General features: G+C 41.2%; 1 protein-coding gene across 4 annotated transcripts in view; it reads right to left on the bottom strand.

The window, feature by feature from the left end:
* The window catches only part of GALNT18 (polypeptide N-acetylgalactosaminyltransferase 18), a 437,718-nt gene that overhangs the window by 165,887 nt on the left and 246,968 nt on the right, over positions 1-24,863 (bottom strand). For all 4 annotated transcript variants that reach the window (XM_053263294.1, XM_053263303.1, XM_053263281.1 and 1 more), the window contains one exon: positions 6,062-6,228. In XM_053263294.1, the coding sequence (XP_053119269.1) occupies positions 6,062-6,228 (167 nt within the window). The remainder of the gene's footprint in view (positions 1-6,061; positions 6,229-24,863) is intronic.

The raw sequence follows: 24,863 nt of genomic DNA, 5'->3' as shown, positions 1-24,863 counted from the left end.
TAATCACTCCCTGGGATGTGGGTCTGACAGACCATGGATTTTACTACATAAACATCTTTAAGCTTCCTCATATTCAAGTTGTAATTCAATTAGGTATATGGTATTTTTTCAGCTTCATAAAGCACAATGCTGTTTGCACATCATTTCCCTCTCTTTTATTTTTCCAGTTATTTCAACTACATGTAAATCTGTTAGTATTGTTACTGTTTGGAAAGATTTCCTCTCATGTTAGATGCTATCTTTTGAAGAGACAATGATTAGGCAGGCACTGGGCCAAAGGACTATGCTGCTTAAGAGCAGCAGAGCCGTGTGGCAGCTGGTACTAAGCAATCTTGAGAAAACTGATAACACTTAGTTATTTCATCAAGATGGTCTCAACTGACAATTGCAAACAACAATGATTAATTTTGCCTTGTTTGGCATGCATCAGAATTCCAAAGAGGAATACCCAAAAGTAATTGGATAAAACTGTTTTCTCGGTTCTTCTGAATTGAGTAAAATTCTACTTTAGTTAGGAATGTAGTCAGAGACTTAAATTTTCTAATGCTCATATGTTCAATATGTAAATAAATTAGATGTGTAGCTTCAAACTGGGATCATCCACAAAAGGTCCCTCGTTATAGGATTATTGAAGAAAACTTGAATAAGAAGATAGGTTGTCTTAGGGCAACTTGTTAAAACGATAGGGGAAAGATACAAGAAATAGATTTCAGAATGGAGTGAAACAAAACAGTACAGAGGGGTCCCCCAATTATATTAATATTTATTATAAAGAATAACATTCAAAAATAGCTGTAGAATAATCACTATATAGTCAAAGCCAGTTTGAGTTATCAGCTAAGGCAGTGATCTTTGCTATTTTTCAAGCAGGGGCCACTTGGGCAAAAAACGATCAGTGTGAGAGCCATTTCCCACTGCGCTGCACTCTGTGAGTGCTGCCCTTTTCCCAGCACCGAGTACGGGGGGAAGGGTGTGGCTTTAAGAGAAACAGAGCCTTCTCAAGCCCTAGTGCCATGTTAGAAGATGTAAATTTGCTGCTGGGAAATGTAGTCCTTCCCAGCATGTTTCCCATAGAGCTCTAAGCAGAAAGAGGTGGGAAGGACCGTGCTCCATGCACAGCTTTCAAAGTGATGCTTGGGTTTGAGAAGGCTCTCTTTCTTAAAGGAGCCCCACTAGCGCCAGGGAAAGAACAGCAATGCACAGTAGATACAATTGCTTCTGTACACTGCCAGGGTTACTATGCAGAGAATTTGGCTTCAGCTGAAGCTTTGCACAGGCCTAATAAACCATTAGCCATGGAGCTGCACTTAGGGTCAATGGGAGCTGCCACTGGTTCCTGGGCTTTGCAATGAAGAATACTGAGCTTTGCAATGACCTCTCCTAGAGGTCAGTTCTGTTCGCGGTCTAACCAGTGTGGTTCATTGCAGCCCAGTTCACTGCAGACTGATTTGTGCACACCCCCACTTGGAATCAGATTATATGGGTAGAGGAGTGTCCTCAGGATATGGTGGGGGCAATGGTTCTTCTGGATTCACTGTCTCTTATGGTGCCTGTTCTTCTTAATCCCCCTCTTGGTATCCCAGTACTGATGGTTGTTTGAGTCCATCATTAGCCCTTTATAACTGGGATGCACTGTATTGCAAAAGGATCAGTGATCCATTCTGCATCCTCATCCTGAACTCTCTGCATCCTCATCCTCTGAGCTCATCCCACACATCCCAGATGTGTGGGATGGCAAGCTTAGGTTCATGACAGGTGTGGAAAATGATAGGAGAACTTACAGAACTGGTTCAATATTTACAACCTTTCTTAGTGAGTGTCTAGGAAAAGGCTGTACATTTTCCAAGAGTTTTTGCTAAAGAAAAAGATATGATTTTAAATCTGGATGAAGGACAACAACTTCACATTTGCAAGGAACAACTGAAATAATTTACCCAAACAGCAAAACTGAGCCAAATGGTCTTAATTTTGTTTTCATTTTTCTTATCATCTGTGCTGATCTGTGATCATAATAAAGGAACTGATTTTCTTATCATCAAGAATCACACTCATTTCCCAGTAAATTTTCAAGTTCCTGTCAGTATTCTTTTACCATGGTCTGGACATTAAATTCCAGCTCAGAGAGAGTTGTGCAAAGGCCCAAAAGGCTGGTTTTTAAGGCTTCCGAGAACTGTACAGTCCCTGGGTTATTGAAGTAGGGCATAGCTCCTTGAGAACAAAGAGCAGTGCAATCCCTTAACTCAGGGTTACACAACATGTGGTGTTACAAACAGAGCCTGTTTGGGAGCTCACCCGAGGAGCACCCCTACATTTGGAACTACAAGCCTGTAGATACCACTGTCTGCACTCTGGATCCCACGGCAATGTGAGATCTCCATTTTGTTTCACCTGTAACCAACTCAAAGGGCATGCCACTTTTGCATGTAGCCTGGGAGAAGGAACTCTTCGGTCAGGTTCAAAGCACACGACTGCAGGAGGACCTCTCTGTGCTGTCACTCCCTGATTGCTTACAGGTGGGAAGCTGGAGTAGACGTGATTTAATCAAGAGCTATTCTTTTAAAGAATCAGCCAAGTATTCTCCCTATGTTGGCACAATGGATTAGGTCAAGATAGAACCTCCTCAGGAAGGAGTGATAAGAAAGAAACAGGTCGTCGCCTTTACTAACGAGTATATTAATGGCTGGCTCAAGGCAAGGGAAGCTAGCTTGTTTACATTTTAGCCATCCCGATATCATAAAAGACACAAGAGATAATCTTTGATGCATCCATTTTGCTTCTTCCTGCATGAGTCTTTCAGACCTTCCATAGCCTTTGTCTAAGAAAAGGTCCACTCCTCACTTTTGAATAAAACAATGTTGCATCCTGTTGTTTGTTCCTATTGTCCACCTTTGCAAGGTGCAATCAGCATACTGCCCTTGGGCAAGAATTTTCTTATAAGAGATCAAGACACCATCAATCCATGTTTCTCCTGTGTCTCTTAGACTGCATGTGTCTCCTGGGCCACTCATGTCCCTACCGCAGATTCACCAGGTGGTTCTTCCTCGAATCTGCCATCTTTTTCCTATGTCTTGACACAGGCACCTCCATTTTGCCCAGCTTTGACCCTTGCCCCTGCTTTACCTTTTGTCTCCAGACCGGCCCTTTTCCTAACCTGGTCTGTGCAGCACTCCTGGCTGTGAAATTCTGGTCCATTTTTGGATTTTCCCTGGACCCCTACCTGGTTCCTGGGTTCCCATTCCCACCTTCCTGCCTACCTCGGAGAGAAGCCTCTCGGTAATGACCAACCTTCAAGGGTTCACAGCATTCCTCTGGGAATAAGTGAGGTAGTATATAACCCCTAATCTCAAAACTCTAATTCCCTTTTTCTTCATTTCTCCTAAAACCCCAAAGTGTCTGTTTCTCTCTTGTCAGCCTTGAGTGAACCTAAATTGGAAACTCAGGCTAAATTGCCTCTTTGTGAGCTGTAACATAGTCTTTTGTAACTTGTTGATCTTGTTAGTCTTGCCAGTTAAATATTGTTGCTCTTTAACTATTATGTTATCTTCCTGTACCCCCCAAACCCTTCAATAAACCTTATTTTATTTTTGAACTTTAACCTCTCTGTTCAGTTCTTTCCATGACCAAAGCTTTGAACACATTTATTGCTCCATTCCAAGCTAGCTAATTCCCCCACACAAGCCTAAAATGTAGCTTGGGGTCCCTGCCAATTCCTCGGGAGCAGTTCCATTAACAGTGTTCTCCAGATGCTGCTGAACTACAACTCCTATCATCCCAAGCTGTAATAAACTGTGGCTTGGGGGTGATGGGAGTTGTAGTTCAGGAACACCTGGAGAGCCACACGTTGCCTACCCCTGCCTTAACTCATCTCAGGGAAGTCACCTGTCCACATGAGCTAAACATCGGCAAAGTTGCTATACATGCTCTGCCTTTCCCTCTCCCATGAGACTGATTAAAGCTCCATCTAGCCCTACCTCTAGGTGCAGGAATCGAGGAAAAGGAAATATATTGCATTAAAAATAAAGACAGTGTATCAGAATATGGTTTTGCTTACCATATATTTAGGTAGTTGGACTAAGCCATCAATTTCAGTAGGATCTGTCACCAAATAAAATGTGTTGGACTAGGATGTTAGTGTCATGGTTATTGCAGCGCTCAGAATACTTTCAGATTAACCAGGGTATTACCAAGTATGTCATATAATCAGTATCCCAGCTTAGAATTTGCTTGATTTTTGACACACATTGTATAACTTAGAGGGATTAAAAAGTAAAAATGTATACAAATCTCTTATAACATAGATGAAATATTTTCATTCAAATTATGCTTATAAAAATTCACTAGGAAAAGCTGGCAAGTGAAATGCTTACATAAAACAACCTAAATTGCTTCATTAAAGCCAAAGATCCAAGTTTTTGTGTTAACTCTACTTGCTATTCTTCAAATGACATACATGCAGTGAGACACTTTCACAATTTCCCACTTCAAACATTTGTTTTGAAAAAGGGAAGACTGCAGAGGAGATTAATTTTCTAAACTATAATTGGAAACAGCAATGGTGGCAATCGGAGGAGCAGGTATGGACCTGCTCCCCTCCCTGTTAAAGGGGCTGTGTAAGCTCTCAGTTATAAAGGGATGTGCCCACGATTCAGATGCCAAATTGGGTTTAAGGCACATCCTTAATCAGAAGTTGTCAACAGTGGTAATATCACAACCAGCAGTAGGAACTCGGGCAATTTATCAAATCAAAACAATTATTATTACACATTTATATACGTCTTCTAGAGCTCCCATCATCCCTAGCCCCAGTGGCCTTTGGTTGGGAATTATGGGAGTTGAAGTCCAGTAACATCTGGGGACCCAACACTGAGAATCCCTGTTCTAGAGGAACAATTTACTTTACAATCTTATCACTTAGAATTTATCCTTATGAGCTAATTTCAACGGGGAAGGGGGAAATTAAGCACGTTAAATAATCAATTTTCACATATGAAGCACAGCATTACCAGAATTATATTAAGATAAAAGTGCTGAAGCTTCTCTGAACCTCTGCCTTCGTGTCCAGAAGCACAGAATATTTTAGTTCCTGAGTCTTAGAATAGTCCACACTTCCACTTGCAATCTTGTCTGCAATCATAAAGGCTAGGAATTTTGTTTAATTTTTTTGTCAGTATTCCACCAAAGTAAGGAGAACACACACTTCTCTTTCCCTTAATATGTGGTCACTTAGGTGAAAGCTTTGGATGCCTTCTACACACATTCTTAAATAGTACTGATTAAAGTAGCATTTATGTGCACAACATAACTCTGTACTGCACTGTGGATATTATCTTGACTATAAACTGCTAGCACATATCTGAAGCCACAATCTGAAGAGAAGGAAAAAGAGACAAATATATAATAAATAAATGCTAAACAGAGACGCCATAACATCTCTTTTCAAGTACAGTGTCATAACAGAATGCCAGAAATTCATATTCAAGCTGAGATTTGTTCATAGGTTGCTATGCAGTGCTCCTGATGCATGATTAATTATTTAGAATTTTATCCTACTCTCAGCATGGTTAGCAAAGCATAAGAACAACATCTAAAATATAGGTTGGATGGATGGAAACAGAGATAGATAATTAAACTATATCAAAGCCTAGATATACAGTGGTAGCAGCATAACAACTTTTTGGAAGTGTAAAAGGCAGAGCAAAATGTCATACATGACTAAATTACTAAGGAAATGATGTTTTGGATACAGGTGTAAAGGGAAGAGCAAATACTGAGAGGTGGGGGTGAGGCCTGCCTATCCTTGCTCGCTGTAGCACCACCCATGTAGACACCAAAGTCAGCCTCAGTCTTTCAATCCTTCTAAAAGATGCCCAGGCCAGTTTAGGTGACTTTCAATGACAACATGTGCTATCACTGTGGAGCCATGACTGAAACACCTTTTCAGATGTCCTTATGATCAGGATTTGGTTGTACAGACAAGACTCTCACATACAGTTTTAGTTGAGCATGAAGCATACAGTCAGACACAGTGAAAGAGCAGGTCTCTTATGAGCATACTACTCACCATTATTACTGTTGTCATCCACTAAAATAATTTCTTTGAGTAAGTGAGCGGGAGTCCTGTCAATAGCAGAATGAATTGAACGTAAAATGACTGAGAGAGCTTCATTCACAAATATGAAAACAATGCTGACTTCAGGAAGACTGTCTGGATATGTGAGGTTCTTGCACCTGTAAAATAAAAAAGGAAGAGCCTACTGTCAATTTGTTGCATGAGACTTACTTGAGCAAACTAATGAGCAATGCCCCCATTTTATCAGAATAGTATATACCACGCCTGCTCAACTTTGCCCCCACCTCAGCTTTTTTAAATTACTCCTATAATCTCCAGCCACAGTGGCCAATAGCCAGGGATCATTATTAATAATAATAAAGGTCATGACCACCAACTGTTATAACCAGAGCTGCTCAACTTTGGCCCTCCTGCAGATGTAGGCCAACATCTGCAGGATGGCCAAAGTTGAGTATTATGTTTATGTTTTACCATAAGGTTTATTCACACTGAGTTTGGAGTGATACAAAATTTCTCCGGTTTCAAGGCTTGGATGCAAATATGCCTGTCTTCAACAATTCTTTTCAAGATACTGAAAGACAGCTGCTTGCCAAAGTGACTTTCTAGGCACAGCATATATTTCATCATGTGCCAGGGAGAAACAGAAATAGTTTTTGTTAATGTTAAATGAACAAAGGCTCTTTCATAAGAGAATTAGAAAGCCAAACATGAAGTCTAACGGCATACTCTTTCAAAGTTTTTTGCAATATTCATTTCACAGACTTTCCTACAACTGAGAACATATATTGGTGTTAAGGTATCCTAACAGTTTTTATTGTCATAGTATCTCTCACTTTCAAAATATTAAACTTATGGCTGCAAACTCTAATCCATTTAAAGCTTTAATTGAATCAATGTGGGATGAAAGTTAAAGACACATTTGTGGGGACTACTTTGGATCTCGTATGTTATTGTAACAGGGGTCTAAAAAGATATGACTGGTTTTGAGACTCAGATAGCACTCACTGCTAACACTGTGCTGGTCTGGGGTGGGGCTGGGGGGTGGCAAAGAGAAGAATTTTCATTTATCTCCCCTTCACGAGTCCTTTGTGCCTGCTGAAAACATATCCCAGAGGACTACGAGACCCGCTGGGACATATTTTCAACAGGTGCTGCAGGCTTAACAAAAACTGCTACTCCCTCTAGCACAGCATATTGTTAAAGCACCAACACTGCTTTAGACTGGATGTCAGCCAACATTTAAGACAGAGCCAAAAAAAGGTATAACAAAGCTTTTTGTTTAATACATTGTAAACTCACATTTCCTCCAATATTTCAAAGGTGACCTGACTGAGGTTTTGATTAATTTAATTTTTCTATTGTGCATTTTAAAAATAAATCATGATAAGATACATGAGGACACTGACTATCTGAAGGAACTGAATGTATTCCTTCATATTTGGCTCAATGCCATCATACATGTCTCATAAATATGTCAGAATATTGACAGCTGAACAGTCATCTGGATGCTTGATCTCTACCGGTGAATTATTTTCCTGTGAGTGTTTCTGAATGATTCACTAGATAGTGAAAAATTAGTTCACTGAAATTATCTGAAAATAATGTGACCCAGTGTTTGATGAAAAGATCAAGCAATTTCAAACAAAATGAAAAAAAAAAAAAAGGTTCCAGTGTAGCTCATGTGAAGGAATGCTAGAGAGACATTTGTATTTTACCATTAACTGGAGCTGGTTTCAACCTAGCCATAACCTTGGGACAGTGTTCTTTTTTAAGAATGACACTGATTTCGTCCATAGCATTAGTAATACTCAGTAGGGATGTGCCTGAAGTACGGTTTGAAGTGTGGTTTGAGCACTTTTAAGGAAATTAGGAAAATAAAGAAAATGAACAAAATGGAGAGCAGGTGCTAGCTGCCCCTTCTAGCTTCCTGCTGGGGCCGTGCATGTCCCCAAAATTCCCACATGCTATCAGCACATGGTGTCTGTGCATGTGTGGGCACCCGATGCATGGTCACCAACACCATGCTGATGACACAAATGGTGCCCATGCATGCACGGACACCATGTGAGTGCTGACAGTGCGAGGGATGTTTTGGGGGTCATGCACTGTCCCTGCAGGAAGCTGGAAGGGGCGGCAGAGAGCAGATAGGCACCTGCTCTCTGTTTTCTTAAAGTTCACATTCTAATTTCCTTAAAAGTGCTTAAAAGTATTAGGCACATCCCTAATACTCAGTTGTTTTGAAGGTATTTGTTGAAACACTCAAAGCCATTTGCAGACACCCTTACTAAATTACTTCATAGAATTCTAACTGAAATCAAGTAGTCCTTCACAGTAACTCCTGGCTTCTGGGAGAATGTCCTTTGGACAGATGAGACAAAACTGGAGCTTTTGGGCAAGTCACATCACTCTATGTCCACAGACAAAAAAAAATGAAGCTTAAAAAAAAAGAAGAACACCATACCTACTGTGAAACATGGAGGAGGCTCAGTTATGTTTTGGGGCTGCTTTGCTGCATCTGGCACAGGGTGCCTTGAATCTGTGCAGGGAACAATGAAATCTCAAGTCTATCAAGACATTCTGGAGTGAAACGTATTGCCCAGTGTCAGAAAGCTCTATTTCAGTTGCAGGACATGGATCCTCCAACAAGGTAAGGACCCAAAACACACAGCCAAAAGCACCCAAGAATGGCTAAGGACAAAACATTGGACTATTCTGAAGTTGCCTTCTATGAGCCCTGATTGGAATCTTATCCTATTGAACGTCTATGGAAAGAACTGAAACATGCAGTCTGGAAAAGGCACCCTTCAAACCTGACACAGATGGAGCAGTTTGCTCAGGAAGAGTGGGCCAAACTACCAGTTGACAGGTGCGGAAGTCTCATCGAGAGCTACAGGAATCGCTTGTTCGCAGTGATTGCCTCTAAAGGTTGTGCAACAAAATATTCGGTTAAGAGTCCCATCGTTTTTGTCCATACCATTTTCATTTGTGTTATTATTTGAAATATTCTGTTGCATCAAAACTCTAAAGCGAAGTCTGATTTTTGTTAAATGGGGAATAAACAATGATGGGTGCCAATTACTTTTGTTAGTTTCATGTTATCTGAGAGACAATTGTGGTTTCTTCTTTTTTCATGGAGGGGTACCAACACATTTGTCCACGTGTGTAGATCTCTGTAATTCAAACCTCCCATACTTTGGACGTGTTTTCTACCTCTTCTGATAAATAATGTAACTACAAAAGATATTTTAAACCCTCTGTTATACATAAAGTAAAGTTGTGCCATCGAGTCGGTGTCAACTCCTGGTGGCCACAGAGCCCTGTGGTTGTCTTTGGTAGAATACAGGAGAGGTTTACCATTATCACCTCCCATGCAGTATGAGATGATGCCATTCAGCATCTCCCTATATTGCTGCTGCCCGATATAGGTGTTAGTCTAGGAAACATACCAGCGGGGATTCGAACCAGCAACCTCTTGCTCCCTAGGCAAGTTACTTCCCCGCTATGCCATTAGGTGGCTCTCTTATACATACAGTACAGTTAAATCAACATCCTGAGTCAGTGGCTGACAAGCATTGTGGCTTGTCGATATGCATTTTAGCAAATTCCAGTCTGGCTTTTTTAATTTTTATTTTTCAACAGTGGAGTCCTCCTGAGTCTTCTTCCATTGAGCCCATTGTTACTCAAAAAGTGATGGATGGTGCGATCAGACACTGATGGACCTTGACCTTGGAGTTCAGCTTATATCTCCTTGGATGTTGTCCTTGGCTTTTTGTCTACTATTCTCACAATCCTTCTGCCCATTCTGAGGTCAATTTTCCTCTTGTGGCCGCATCCAGGGAGGTTGGCTACAGACCCATGAACCTTGGGTCTTCTCAATAATATTTGCAACTGTTGTCACAGGAACATCAAACTGCTTGGAGATGGTCTTATAGCCTCTGCCTTTAACATGCTTATCTATAATTTTCTTTCTGATCTTCTCAGACAACTCTCTCCTTTGCTTTCTCTGGTCCATGTTCATTGTGGGACACAAGATGATACCAAACAGCACAGTTACTACTTTTCTCCATTTCAATAGGCTGAATGACTGATTACACAATTGGAGACATGTGTGATACTAATTAAAGAAAACAGCTAATTTGAAAAATTGCTCTAATCCAATTATTTATGATCTTTTCTCAGGGTACCAACAAATGTGTCCAGGCTACTTTAGAATATCTTTGTAGAATAAGCAATATTTATCTCTTTTCACACTTGCTTTGCTTTACTCGATGACATATCAAAGGCATGCAGGTATACATGGGACAATTGCTTTTCATTTAAGTGCATTTCAGGAAACACTTTTTCAATAAGCTGTAAGGATACCAACAAATTTGTCCACGTGTGTATATATGCCTAGTCAACCAACAACTTCCATCATTTGTTCATATCACCATCTAAAAAAAAATTGTGCAGTGGTCAAACTATGCAAGGATTCATAAGAGAATGTTAAAAGCTAAAGTAAACGTTGTCATGGTCACCAGAAAAGTACATGGAGTACATGTAAAAACATATTTCAAGCACAACAGACAGCAAGGAGGGTGCTCTGTGTATGTGTGTGTTAGTTTTTTTGCAGAAGATATTCAACATGGGCACAGAAAAAGAGAATTGTTTTTTTTTAAATTCAGAGTAGAAAGAGTTTAGTAAGCAGCATTCAGCTCACTTAAGGCAATGCGAAATTATTCTTTATTATTCATATTTACTACTTGTAATATATTTTCAAAAAGTATTTCCATCACAATTAAACTGAATTATGTTTTGTATTTGTTTAGAAAGCAAACTCTTCACCATTATGGTCTCCAGGGAAATCAGACAGAAGAACAAGGGTTCTACTTTCCCTTCTCTAGAGATTTAAAGGAACAAATTCTCTAGACCCATTTTAAACCAGCTTCTGAGTGGCTATGGGGTTTAGACTGCCTTGGTCAGCCTGATGGATGATCTCCAATTGCCCATCAACAGAAGGAGTGTGATTCTCCCTGAGGGGGGTAGGATTGGGTGGCATTGATTTACATTGGTTCTGTTCCTACCTCTCTGGTAAATTCCAGATGGTGTTGCTTGCAATGGAAATGATTGCCTTGCAAAGCAATAACTAAAGTATGGCGTTCCACAGGGCTCCATACTGTCTCCAATGTTCTTTAACATCTACATGAAATCAGTGGAAGAGATCATCAGGAGCTTTGCTGCAGGGTGTTATCATCTCGGAGAGACCACGTTACTCCTTTACTGATGGAGCTACACTGGCTGCCAATAGGTTTCTGGACAAAATACAAAGTGCAAGTTATAAAGACCTAAACGGCTTAGGCCCTGGGTATCTAAGAGAGCGTCTTCTTCAATGGACGAGCCCCACCGACCACTGAGGTCATCCGAGGAGGTCCGTCTCCAGTTACCACCAACTCATTTAGTGGCTACACAGAGAAAGGCCTTCTCAGTTGCTGCTCCAAGATTGTAGAATGCACTCCTTGCTGAGATACGATCCGCCCCATCTCTAGCAATTTTCAAAAAACACCTGAAAACCCATCTTTTCGCCCAAGCTTTCTCAGCTTCCTAAATTGTTTAGGTTTTAATCTCTGGTTGATTTTTAAATTGTTACATTGTTTTAAGTTTTTTATAAATGTTTTTAACTTGTTTTATGCTATTGTTAACCGACCAGAGACGAAAGTTTGGGGCGGTGTGCAAATGTGATATATATATAATATGCTGATGACACACAGATCTATTTCTCCACATCGACCTCATCAGGAAATGGCATAATGTCCCAAAATGCCTGCATGGAGGCGGTAATGGGATGGATGAGGGATAACAAACTGAAGTTGAATCCAAATAAGGTACTGACTGTTTTGGGGTCAGGACCCGAGATATGGTTTAGATCCACGTGTTCTGGATGGATCTGTTCTTGATGGACAGATTAGGTACATAGCTTGGAAGTGCTCCTGGATCCAAAACACTCTCTGCTTTATCAGGTTGAGGCATTGGCCAGTGGTGATTTTAATCAGTTTCTGCCAATATGTCAGCTATGCCTATTTTTGGAGGTATATGACCTTAACACTGGTGTATATGCTGGCAACCTTCATGCTTGATTACTGTAATACACTCTTCATGGGGCTGCCTTTGTACTAAAGATGTGCAAATCGATTCAAGTCGAATTGATATGAGCTTGAATTGGAGTGATTTGAGCTCAAATTGAATCACCCTTAGAATAAAGAGTCTGATTCAAGTTCAAATCAAATCAACTTTGAATCACTCAAATTGATTCGAGAGATTTAAGCACCATTTTTTCCAGGGAGAGCTGGTATACCAATTGGAGTCAGCGAGTAGGCCAGCCCTCCGCCCTGGATTTAGGACTGGTCTACCCGCCTACCCCAATTGGTAGATCAGGTCTCCCCGGTAAAAACTGAATAACACAAATCAATTTGAGTGATTTGAGGTTCCAAAAAATTGATATGAGGATTTTGCAATTTGATTCAAGCTCAAATTGCAAAATCTGATTCATGCACATGTCTTCTTTGTACGTAGTCCGTAATCCACACTTCGTACAGAATGCAGCAGTCAGACTGATCTCTGGGACAATCTGAAGGGACTGTATAACACAGGTTTTGAAACAACTGCACTGGCTGCCGATATGCTTCTGAGCAAAATACGAAGAGCTGTTTATTACCTATAAAAGCCCTCAACAGCTTGGGATCCGGGTACAAGAGCATCTTTTTTGACATGAAACTTGTCACCTATTGAGATCATCTGGATAGGTCCAGCTACAGTTGTCACCGGCTCATTTGGTGGTGACTTGGGACCAGTGTCACCTCTAACAGGGATTCTCAGATGTTGTTGACTACAACTCCCAGCATCCCCAGCTGCAATAGCCTTTGTTTGGTGATTATGGGAGTTGTAGTCAACAACATCTGGGGATCCCTGTTAGAAGGAACACTGCTTGGGACCTGGCCTTGTCTGTGGCTGCCCCGGGGCTTTAGAATAGGCTCCCTGTCAAAATAAGAACATCTCCATCTCCGATTGCTTTTAGGAAGACCTTCAATACACACCTGTTCTCTCGGGTTTTTAACTGAGACAACATTGGTCTCTATAGAGAGCCAGCATGGTGTAGTGGTTAGAGTGCTGGACTAGGACCGGGGAGACCCGAGTTCAAATCCCCATTCAGCCATGATACTCGCTGGGCGACTCTGGGCCAGTCACTTCTCTCTCAGCCTAACCTACTTCACAAGGTTGTTGTGAGGAGAAACTTAAGTATGTAGTACACCGCTCTGGGCTCCTTGGAGGAAGAGCAGGATATAAAATGTAATAAACAAACAAACAAAACATTGGTCTATATATTCAGATGAACATATTTAGATGCACAGCAGGGAACTAACAAGCAGAAAGTTGCCAGTTCGAATCCCCGATGTTATGTTTCCCAAACGATGGAAAACACCTATATTGGGTAGCAGCAATATAGGAAGATGTTGGAAGGCATCATCTCATACTTCACGGGAGGAGGCAATGGTAAACCCCTCCTGTATTCTACCAAACTAAACCATAGGGCTCACTGGGTGCCAGGAATCAAAATCGACTCGACGGCACACTTTACCTTTACACCGTATTAGACCATTGGTGCATTTATCTATTTATTTAGTATATTTATATACCACCTGTACTTATATTTAGTAAAGTAAAGTGTGCTGTCGAGTCGATTTCGACTCCTGGCACCCACAGAGCCCTATGGTTTAGTTTGGTAGAATACAGGAGGGGTTTACCATTGCCTCCTCCTGCGCAGTGTGAGATGATGCCTTTCAGCATCTTCCTATATCACTGCTGCCCGATATAGTACCGGCGGGGATTCAAACCAGCAACCTTCTGCTTGTTCGTTAAGCATTTCCCCCCTGCGCTACTTAAGGTGACTGCATAGTTATATATACATGTATAATATGTATTTAGTATACTCTACATTGACTGGAAGCAGCTTTCCAGGGTTTCAGACACGAGTCTTCCCTATCCCTGTCTGGAGATGCCAGGAATTGAATCTGGGACCTTCTGCATACAAAGCATGTGCTCTACTACTGAGCTATGGCTCTATTACCATCAGAGCCAGAGCCATTACCATCTGAATAAGAAAACCATTTGTGATGGCCATCAAAATAATGCAGGTTCCTTCACTACAGAAAAAGACCCTTGGAGAATCCAGCAATCAAATGCAATTCTGTGTTTCAAAGCTTCATAGAAAAGACCTTCATAACATCAGTAAAAGTGCAGTTAGAAATTTCCTGAGTAATAGCTGTCACCGGGAGTGTGATTTCTTTTCTATCCACAGCTTTTTTACTGAGCACTAAAGCAACCATCCTCATGTTACAACTAGAATTTATAATATAAGTCCTTGGGATGAATTATTGTAATTTAAGACCCTCTACTATTAAGGTTCAGAATACATCAAGAAGTCAATGCTACACAATAAACTCATGAAACAAATTACTGCTGTGTAAACACTGTTTCTACTAATGTTCAGCATACTGCAAGCACATAAATATTGCATGGGTTTTATATTATCATTTTGCTTAATATATGCATCATCATGACTACGTTTTTGTGAAACATATAACCCTACAGGATCACTGTCATATGCATAGCTTAGAATTTCAGGCCTCTTTATACTTGCCTCTTTATATCAATGAAAATGCATAAACGAATTTTTAAATAACAAAAACAGAAGTGGGATAAGAAGCACAGGACCTAGGATTTAAAACGTTCAGTGTCATACATACGTACAATATATGAGTTCTTGGCCACATTAAATTTCTTGTAGTACAGATGTTGTTGTTTTTTCCCTTTAATAAAGTGATTCTCAGACAAACATTAGACCTAACAAATAAAGCCCCCTCCCTTAAATCTTAATATTTTTTTTGCCATGCATGGTAAGAATGAGCATTTTCTGTGAGTGAAGAAGTGTTAGGATCAAATAAATTGGGACTTTACATCCATAACAATTCAGTTTTATTGATCTACATTAATAGGTGAAGAACTTATTGAAGGCTCTTGGGGGTGGGGAGTTAACCTTCATGAAAGTGATATACCCAGTGCAATTTTAAGATTATTTATTTATAGGGATGTGCATGAGCCTCTCTCACCAGGCTACTCTGTTATGGAATAGTTACTCTGCTAGCTACGCTTATTGATTAGGGGTGTGGCTTAGGAGTTCATAGTAGCCATGACAACTATTGGCCTATCCCAATTAGTTTCAGAACCAACTCACATTACTGGCCACACACTCAATTTGGTCTTTTGTTTGGATCAGGGGGGTGTTACATGGGTGGAGGATCTTGCGGTTTCCCCATTGTCATGGATGAATCACTACCTGGTTAAGGTTGGTTTCACAGACACAATCCAGCCCTGCAGGGGTAGTGAATCTATTAGGATGGTCCACCTGAAAAGGCTGCTGAATCCAATAGGATTCCAAAAAGCCTTAGAGGGTTTCAGTGTTGGTGCTGCCAGTGATTCTGTCGATGCCCTGGTGGGAACCTGGAATAGGAACTCACCAGGGCAGTAGACACGATTGCTCCTAAGTGTCCCTTACGACCTGCTTTGAAAGTGGCTCCTTGGTAAACAGAAGAGTTCAGATGCTGAAGCAGCAAGGTAGGCAACTGGAATGGGGATTGGAGGCACTGCCTTGCAGTGGTTCCACTCCTATCTCTCAGGTTGATTCCAGATGGTGGAGCTTGGTGACAGTTGCTCCTCAAAATGGAAGCTGTTATATGGAGTCCCTCAGGCTCTTTTTTTGTCACCAATGCTTTTTAATATCTACATGAAATCACTGGGTGAGGTCATCAGGAGTTTTGGTGCAGAGTGTTATCAGTATGCTGTTGACACCCAAATCTATTTCTCCTTGCCGCCGCCGCCACCACCACCACCATCTGGCATTCATTCCCTAAATACCTATCAACATTAATGGGCTGGATGAGGGATAGCAAATTGAAGCTGAATCCAAGCAAGACAGAGGTGCTCAATGTAAGAGATCAGAATTTGAGCAAAGAGTTAGACCTTCCTGTGCTGGAATTGGATGGGGTTACACTGCCTCAGAAGGAACAGGTACACAGCTTGGGAGTGCTCTTGGATCCAGGCCTCACCCTGGTGGCGAGGAGCGCTTTCCATCAGCTTTGGCTGATTTGACAGCTGGGTCCATTCCTTGAAAAGAACAATCTCAAAACAGTGGTGTATCAGCTGGTAACCTCCAGGCTTGACTATTGCAATGCATTCCATGTGGGGCTCCTTTTGTATGTAGTTCGGAAACTTCATTTAGTTATAAATGTGGCAGCCAAATTGGTCTCTGGGGTAACCCAGAGAGACCATATTATAACTGTAAACAGCTGCACTGGCTGCCGATATGTTTCTGGGTAAAATGCAAAGTGCTTGCTATCACCTGAACAGCTAAGGTCTGGGTTACCTTAGAAAGCACCTTCTTTTGTATGATCCCCACTGCACGATAAGGTCATCTGAGGAGGTCCGTATCTAGTTACTACTAGATAGTAACGGGGTTCAGAAAAGGAAGATCTGTAATGGATCACTGTTTGGTCCTCCAGAGTTTAATAGAGAAATATGTTGAGGGCAGAAAGGCGCCGTTATATGTCGCCTTTATAGACTTTAAGAGTGCCTTTGACTCAATATCCAGGGATGTTCTGTGGGAGAAATTTGCAAACTCTTCTATTGACAAGAGATTGCTATCTCTAATATATAAACTCTACGAGAACACGAGTCTGAGAGTAAAATGCGACCATAATGGCCAATTATCCAGAGAGATCCCTGTAGAAAGGGGGGTCCGGCAGGGATGCATACTAGCCCCAGCTCTTTTCAATTTCTATGTAAACGGTCTAATCACCCGCCTATGGCAAGTTGAAACTCACGCGCCAAAGATAGGGGACAGGTGCTTACCTATCCTGATGTATACAGATGACACAGCCTTATTGTCACAGGGTTCTGTTGTTTCAGAGGTATTCTGAGTGTGGATTCTATGATAGCTAATGAGATTTTCAATGGAACAACATGAATCCACTCTAATTTGCTATCATAGAATCCACACTCAGAATACCTCTGAAACAACAGAACCCTGTACCCCATGGGTTAGAAACCCATGGGGGCGGTTGGCACCCTATGTGCACTACACTACCACTCGCTCTGGGCCACCCCAGCACCCCACAAGTGCATTTATGGGGCTGCTGAAAGCTCCATGTATACCCTATGAGGAAAAACCTTAAAGACGCGTAAACTTTAACAATTCCCCCAAACTCAGCCCTCTGCCCAAATCCTTTGAAAAAATTCAGGTAGCTTCCTTGACCCTACCTGGCACTACCACCAACCCCACACTGCTCTAGGCCACCCCTTTGCCCCCCGCGTGAAGCTATACATTTGCTGAAACCTCAATGATTCTCTATGGGGAAAAACCTTAAAGACACGTAAAATTCAACAATTCCCCAAAAATCAGCCCTCTGCCCAATCACTCTGAAACTGGGGTGGTAGCCTCCACCCATTAGGCACTACCACCCCACCCCATTATTTTTGCCCAGATCCCACGCTATGCCCCGGAACTGCCCCAAAGACACAAAAACTTCAAAATTTCCCCCAAAATCAGCCCTTTGCCCAATTCCCCTGAAATGTGAATGGTAGCCTCCAACCATTAGGCACTACCACCCCACCCCACTATTTTGCCCCTGGGACCCGAAATTCGAGCTGACGTCACATCAGACCTTTTTGCATTCAAATCAATGGAGGCAAAAAGGCGGGAAATTCAAAGAGACATCATCCCGAATCACCCGAATTTTTCGGACCCGAAACAGGGGTGATTCAGCTCGGCCCCAAAAAATATCGGGTGATTCACCCCAGAAAATATCGGGTGAAAAATATCGGTTTGGACCCGAATCACCCGAAATTGCTCGTTTCGGGCACAGATTGATCTGTGCCCGAAATTTTTTGCACATCCCTAGAAGCTAGAGCACAGCAATCAGTTACTGTCAAAGGTTCATGATTTTATGTATTTGATGACATTTTAGACTTTGTTTCCGTTTTTTCCCCTCTCTATTTACTGTGTATATTCTGTGTATATTGATGTTTGATCTAAGATCGTAAATAAACAACAAGAAGAAGTTACTACTGGTATGTATGGTGGTGACTTGGACTACAGTCCTTCTCTGTAGCTGTTCCTGGGCTGTGAAATGTGCTCTCGGCAGAAATCTGTGGTTTGAAATCATTGTTGGCCTTCAAGTGAGCATTTAAAACCTATTTTTTTGGTCTGACTTCCAGGGTTTTTAAACTGCTTTTAAATGTTTTCAATTTTTTTAATAGTTTTAAACTGCTTTTAAATTTGTTTTTGTATTGATTGTTTTAAATGATTTTTTTGGTGTTTTATGTTTGTTTCTTTGTTTGTTTGTTTGTTTTGTTGTGCACTGCCCAGAGCTTTTGGATGGGGTGGTACATTTATCAAATCTAATCAAATCAAGTCGGAGTCCACTGGAATCCACTCGCATTTCCTAACAGAGAATCAACTCTCAGAACACCTCAGACATTGAAAACAACAAAACCCAGAGCCCCATGAGCTTGTCATTGTGGGTGGTTGGCACCCTATGTGCAGTACACCACAACCCGCTCTGGGCCACCCTGGTGCTTCCCAAGTGTAGTTACAGGGTGGGACTAATGAAATTCCCCATTATTCCGTAAAGCTTAAATATGTGCAAACTTCAGACATTATTTAAAAATCACCCTCTTCATCAATTTATTTGAAATCTGGGTGGTAGCAGGCACCCATTGGGGCACTACCACCTGGCCCACTCTTCTGCCCCTGAAACCTCTTTTCTGCCCCAAATACATGCCAACTTCAAAAATCTTTTAAATATCACCTCTTTGCCCAAATCCTTTGAAATTTGGGTAGTAGCTTCCTTGCACCCATTGTGCATCCCACCTACCACAACCCACTCTGGGCCACCCTGGTCCCCCACCCCAGGAGTTATAACTAAGGTGGCTGAAATCTCCATTATTCCCTCTGGGTAAAAACTTAAATACACGCCAACCTCAAAAATTCTTTAAAAATCACCGCTTTGACCAATTTCTTTTAAATCTGGGTAGTAGCTTCCAACCATTGGGCACTACCATCCAACCCACTTTGGCCACAAAATGGACTTTGGCCACAAAATAGAGGTCCGAATCTATGGATTTTTCAGGTCCGAATCTGAGGTGATTTATTTTGTACCCAAATCTGGGCAATTGAGCACAGGGCTGATTTGTTTGGTCTACTAATCACCCAAATCAGCCAGATTCAGGTACAAATCATTTTTTACCCAAATCATTTTGCACATCCTAATCCATTATCCAATATCAATGAAATGCTGCTTACTCTGAAATAGGCCCAAAGTATGTCACTGAAGTTCCCCCTGTCCTCAGAGATATATTTTTGAGAGGTACAGGGAGATTTAGAGGGAAGGGGGAATAGGCAAAAATCCTCCATGGAGGACTTCCACTTTGGATGCTACCTTTTTTGCTCAAAGCTCAAGTAGAGGACGGTAGTGCAGCTTCTCTAGATATAAACTGTTATGTGATGAGTGCTCTGAAGAACTTAACTAGAGTGAGTAGGATGAAACACACCCTACCAGCAACCAAATATAAATGCTAAATAGAGGAACATTGAGATTATACTTGATACACTTAAGTATAAGGTAGCAAAGTTACATAATTGTGGGGGGGGGGAGCAAACTCCATCTGGGATTAGCAGAAACAAGAACAGATGTAGTTCTCCTTTTAGCATTTCCATATGTAGATTTCCACAAAATTTGTTGTATTTACTTTATAACCAAGTTTAAGCAAGTTACGAACTGCACACATTTTAGAGCTGATGAACTCAGACAACACCTGCCATATGCAGAAAGGCCAAAAGCATTAGGAGTGTTTGCCTTATCATTTATTTACCTTGTAAACACATGATAGCAACTTCAAGAAATATAAAAGGATAGCATAAAGTAGAAAGAGAACAACATAGTTCTCAACATAAAACTCTTGAAGGGTGTATAGCTGCCATGCAGATGTATGTTAAATATAAGAAATTCTTTCCAATCTGTAAAAATAGTTAACAATAAAACAAGTTGCACTGCGGAGTTGTAGAATTTTCTTCCCTTGGGTTTTTAAAAAGGAAATTGTACCAGCATTGAATAGAATAGAGTGAAAATCAATTTTTCCAGAGTAGAGGGTTGGACTGGATATTCTTTGATGCCTTGTCACCCAATTTTACAGTTCTATGATTTTGTTACTGGAAAGAGTATAGGCTGATTCACATTCATATTTTTGTTGGTAGAAACAGACCCAGCCTCTTCCAGGTACTCACGGATGCAGACAGATATAACATGTCAATTCTGACCACTGGCTGTACTAATAAAGACTATAACATGTGAACTGCACTATCACTTATACATACAATAGCAATTCCTGTAGTGTTCGTGATCATAGAAATTGCTACTTTCGATGCCTAGTATCACTACTAGATTAACAGATTACATGTGTTCCACATAAGCAAGTGATCAGAAAAGTGTATATATAACTCTTAAAGGCATACCTGTGATATCCAGAATATCTGTAACATTCAGAAAATGTAGCAAAGTATGTCCTCTGTGCTTTTCTTTGTTAAGAAATAGAATGGCAGTGGCTCTTCAAAAAACGATTAATGTTACGTACCATATTCCAAAGAGTCATTATCCTTGCTGGCAGTTACATTACTAGAATGAGTATTTTCAGGTTATTTGAGGATGAATCTTTAGAATGGGTACTGAATACTGTTGAGTATGGTTGATGTGTCTGTATCGTGCTTTTGGAATTAGTTAAACATTTCAAAGCAAAGTAAAAATTCAGGTCACCTTTTATTATACTTCTCCAAATTTTCCCCTCACTTTTTCTTATGCATTCATCTACAAACAAATTAGGCTTTTTAAGTGTTTCTATCAATAAATGCGGCCATTTATTATCAGAATGTTTCTGATGATCCAAATAATTTAAATATAAATAAAATAAAACCTAAATTGTTTTAATTTTTTAATTTTTGTTTTAATCGGCTTTATGTTGTTGTAAACTTCCCAGAGCCATAAATTTGAGGTGGTGAACAAATATCAATCAATCAATCAATCAATCTTGACATAGACATAAGGGTGTACTGTAAAATAAAAAGGAGGTAATGGGTCTGATTTTTTGATTTAAAGATATCCTTTTATATACTGCCATGTCATGTTGCCAGGTGGTCTAATGGATTACAATAAAACTTCTAAAGCTTGAGGAATTAAAATCTCCTACCAAATAATGTCCAATTTCTCTTTACTATATCATTTCCCATAGCATTAAAAACCTATAGTCCTAAATTTGATTGATTGATTTCTTTACTGCTTTTCATTAAAATAATCCCGAAGTGGTTTACAATATAATTAAAACAATGCACAATTAAAAATCAAAAAGTACAGATATTAAACATAACTATAAAATTATATATCTCTATTCAAAAGTTCAAAAACCTATATAAAACAGTCACACAAAAAACACAAAGCAGCAGCAGTAAAAGCTGTGCTCTCATACAAAAGCCTGGGTAAAGAGCCACGTTTTAACTGGTTTTCTAAAAACTGTAAAGGAGGCTGAGGAGTGGATGCCAGCCAGGAGAACATTCTAAAGCCTGGGGGCAATGCCTGAGTAGGCCCTGTCCCACGGGCTCAACAGCTGGGCCTCTCTCGCTGTTGGCACACAGAGCAGAGCCCCCTCTGACGACCTTGTCAATTGGGCAGAAACCCATGGTTTCAGGCAGTCCTTCAGATATCCAGAGCCAAAACCTTTAAGGGCTTTCAAGGTCAAAATGAGCACCTTGAATTGGACCCAGAAACAAATTGGTAGCCAGTGCAGCTCTTTCAGAATGGGTATAATATGATCCCAGTGGGCAGCTCCGGATAAAATACTAGCTGCCTCATTTTGCACTAGCTGCAGTTTCTGAATGTTTTTCAAGGGCAGCCCCACATGGAGCAAGCTACTTTAATCCAGCAGTGATGTGACTAAGATGTGGGTAACTGTGGACAGGTCTGCCTTTTCAAGAAAGAGATGCAGGTGTGCAAAAGCACATCTGGCCACTGCCTCCACCTGAGCATCCAAAAGCAGAGCCAGGTCCAGCAGTACTCCCAATCTGTGCACTTGCTATTTCAACAGGAATGTAACCCCATCCAGAACCAGTCTAATCCCTTCTTCCTGATTGGCTCTCCAACTGACCAACAGCACTACCAACAGCACTACTGACCAACAGCACTACTACTGTCTGGATTCAATCTCAGTTTACTAGCCTACATCCAGCTCATCACTGCCTCCAGTCCCCGATTCAAGCCATCCACTGACTCCCTAGGATCAGGTGATAAGGAGAGATAGAGCTGAGTGTCATTTGCATATTGCTGACAGTTCAGTCCAAGTCCCCGGATGACCTCTCCCAGTGGTTTCATGTAGATGTTGAACAGCATGGGGGACAAAACCGAACCCTTGAGGGACCCCACAAGCCAATGGCCAAGGAGCCAAGTACTAATCCCCCAGCACCACCTCCTGGACCCCTCCCCCAAGAAAGCACCAAAGCCACTCCAAAGCAGTGCCTCCAATCCCCTTACTAGAGAAGCAGTCCAGAAGGATACCATGGTTGATGCTATCAAACACTGCTGAGAGGTCCAGCAGACACAACCCTGTTAAGCTCCTGGTGTAGGTCATCCACTAAGGAGACCAAGGCAGTTTCAGTCCCATATCCAGGATAGAGGGCAGATTTTCAATCTAGATAATCCATATCATCCAAGACCCTCTGCAGCTAAGATGCCACCACACACTCTATCACCTTGCCAAAAAGGGGAAGGTTAGAAACTAGTTCTGTAATGTAAGAGAACACCTCCTTCACTATGAACCACACTGCCCATTGATATCATCTGGAGAGGTTCATCTGCAGTTGCCACTGGCTCATCTGGTGGCTACTCAGGGAAAGGCATTCTTCATTGCTGCCCCGAGGCTTTGGAACACACTTCCTGCTGAAATAAGAGCCTCCCCATCTCTTACAACTTTTAAAAGGGCAGTCAAGTCACATTTGTTCACCCAGGCTTCTGATTGGATATTGTTTTTATTGTGTTTTTAATAGTTTTAACATTTTAAATTTTAATTGTTGTAATATTTTAATCTTTTTATCTGGGTTTTTAAAAAAATGTTTTGTTGTAAACTGCCCAGAGACTTATGTTTTGGGTGGTATACAAATGTGTTAAATAATAAACACAAAACAACAAATGAAAGGTTGGAGGGGTCCTAAGAACATAAGATCAGCCCTGCTGGATCAGGCCCATGGCCCATCCAGTCCAGCATCCTGTTTCACACAGTGGCCCACCAGATGCTTCTGAAAAGCCCACAGGCAAGAGGTATGTGCATGCCCTCTCTCTTGCTGTTGCTCCCCTACAACTGGTATTGGAGGCATCTTGCCAATGAGACTGGAGGTGGCCTATAGACTAGTAGCCATTGATAAGATGTCCTTGAATTTGTCCAAGCCCCTTTTGAAGTCATCCAAGCTATGGCCCTTACCACATCCCTTGGCAGAGAATTCCATAGATTAAATAAGCACTGTGTGAAGAAGTACTTCCATTTGTTGGTCCTAAATTCCCAGCCTTCAATTTCTAGGGATGACACCTTGCCGAAACTGGTTCTAGTACTTTGAGAGAAGGAGAAAAATTTATTTCTGTCCACTCTCTCTATTCCATGCATAATTTTATAGACCTGTATCATTTCTCCTCATAGTTGCCTCTTTTCCAAACTAAAAAGCCCCAGATGCTGTAGCCTTGCCCGCTTCTGCATCTTTTCCAGTTCTACAATGTCCTTCTTAAGATATGGTGACCTGAACTGCAAGCAGTATTCTAAATGTGTCTGTGCCACATATTTGCATAAGCATTCTATTAGCATTTAAAAAAATTTATTTATTAAAAATATTTAGACCCCACCCCTCCAGTACTGCTCCAATACTGCTACTACTACTCCAATACTGCTCAGGGTGGCTTACAACAATAACATAGACAGAGATACAAGTAATAATTTTTTTTAATCCCCTTCAATCCCTTTCCTAAGGATCCCAAGCATGGAATTTACCTTTTTCACAGCTGCCACAGACTGAGTCAACACTTTCAACAAGCTCTCCAACATGACCCCGAGATCTCTCTCCTGGTCAGTCACTGACAGTTCAGAGCCCATCAGTGTATATGTGAAGTTGTGGGGTGGGGGTAATTGTCTCAATATGCATCACTTGACACTTGCTTACACTGAACTGCATTTGCCATTTTGTCACCCACTCCCCCAGTTTGGAGAGAACCCTTTGGAGCTCCTCACAATCTGTTTTGGATTTCACTACCCTACATAGTTTAGTGTCATCTGCAAATTTGTTCACTTCGCTGCTTACCACAACTCAGAGCCTCCTGGGTGGTATTCTAGCCCAATGAGCACTATTTTAGTTTGCCTTGCCATAGCTTTTTCATGCAAATGCTATATATTTCATTTCCAATGCAAAGGTAAACATCTGTGGTGGCCAAATTTATGCAGTAACTGTAACAATTTCTGTTTGTTTGCTGGTCCCTTTATGCCATACATCCTTCCTGGGAATCTACTGCATACCCTTTTGCATCTTTTCCTTTCCCCAACTCTCTATTAGGAGAGAATGTTATCTCGGCTACACAAACATACAGCAGGGAACGGACCAGGAAATAAAAACTTAGCACGCAGC

This window comes from Hemicordylus capensis, chromosome 1 (genome assembly GCF_027244095.1).
Source record: "Hemicordylus capensis ecotype Gifberg chromosome 1, rHemCap1.1.pri, whole genome shotgun sequence".
In the NCBI taxonomy this organism is placed as follows: Eukaryota; Metazoa; Chordata; class Lepidosauria; order Squamata; family Cordylidae; genus Hemicordylus; species Hemicordylus capensis.
This window is presented reverse-complemented; position numbering and strand designations above follow the sequence as displayed.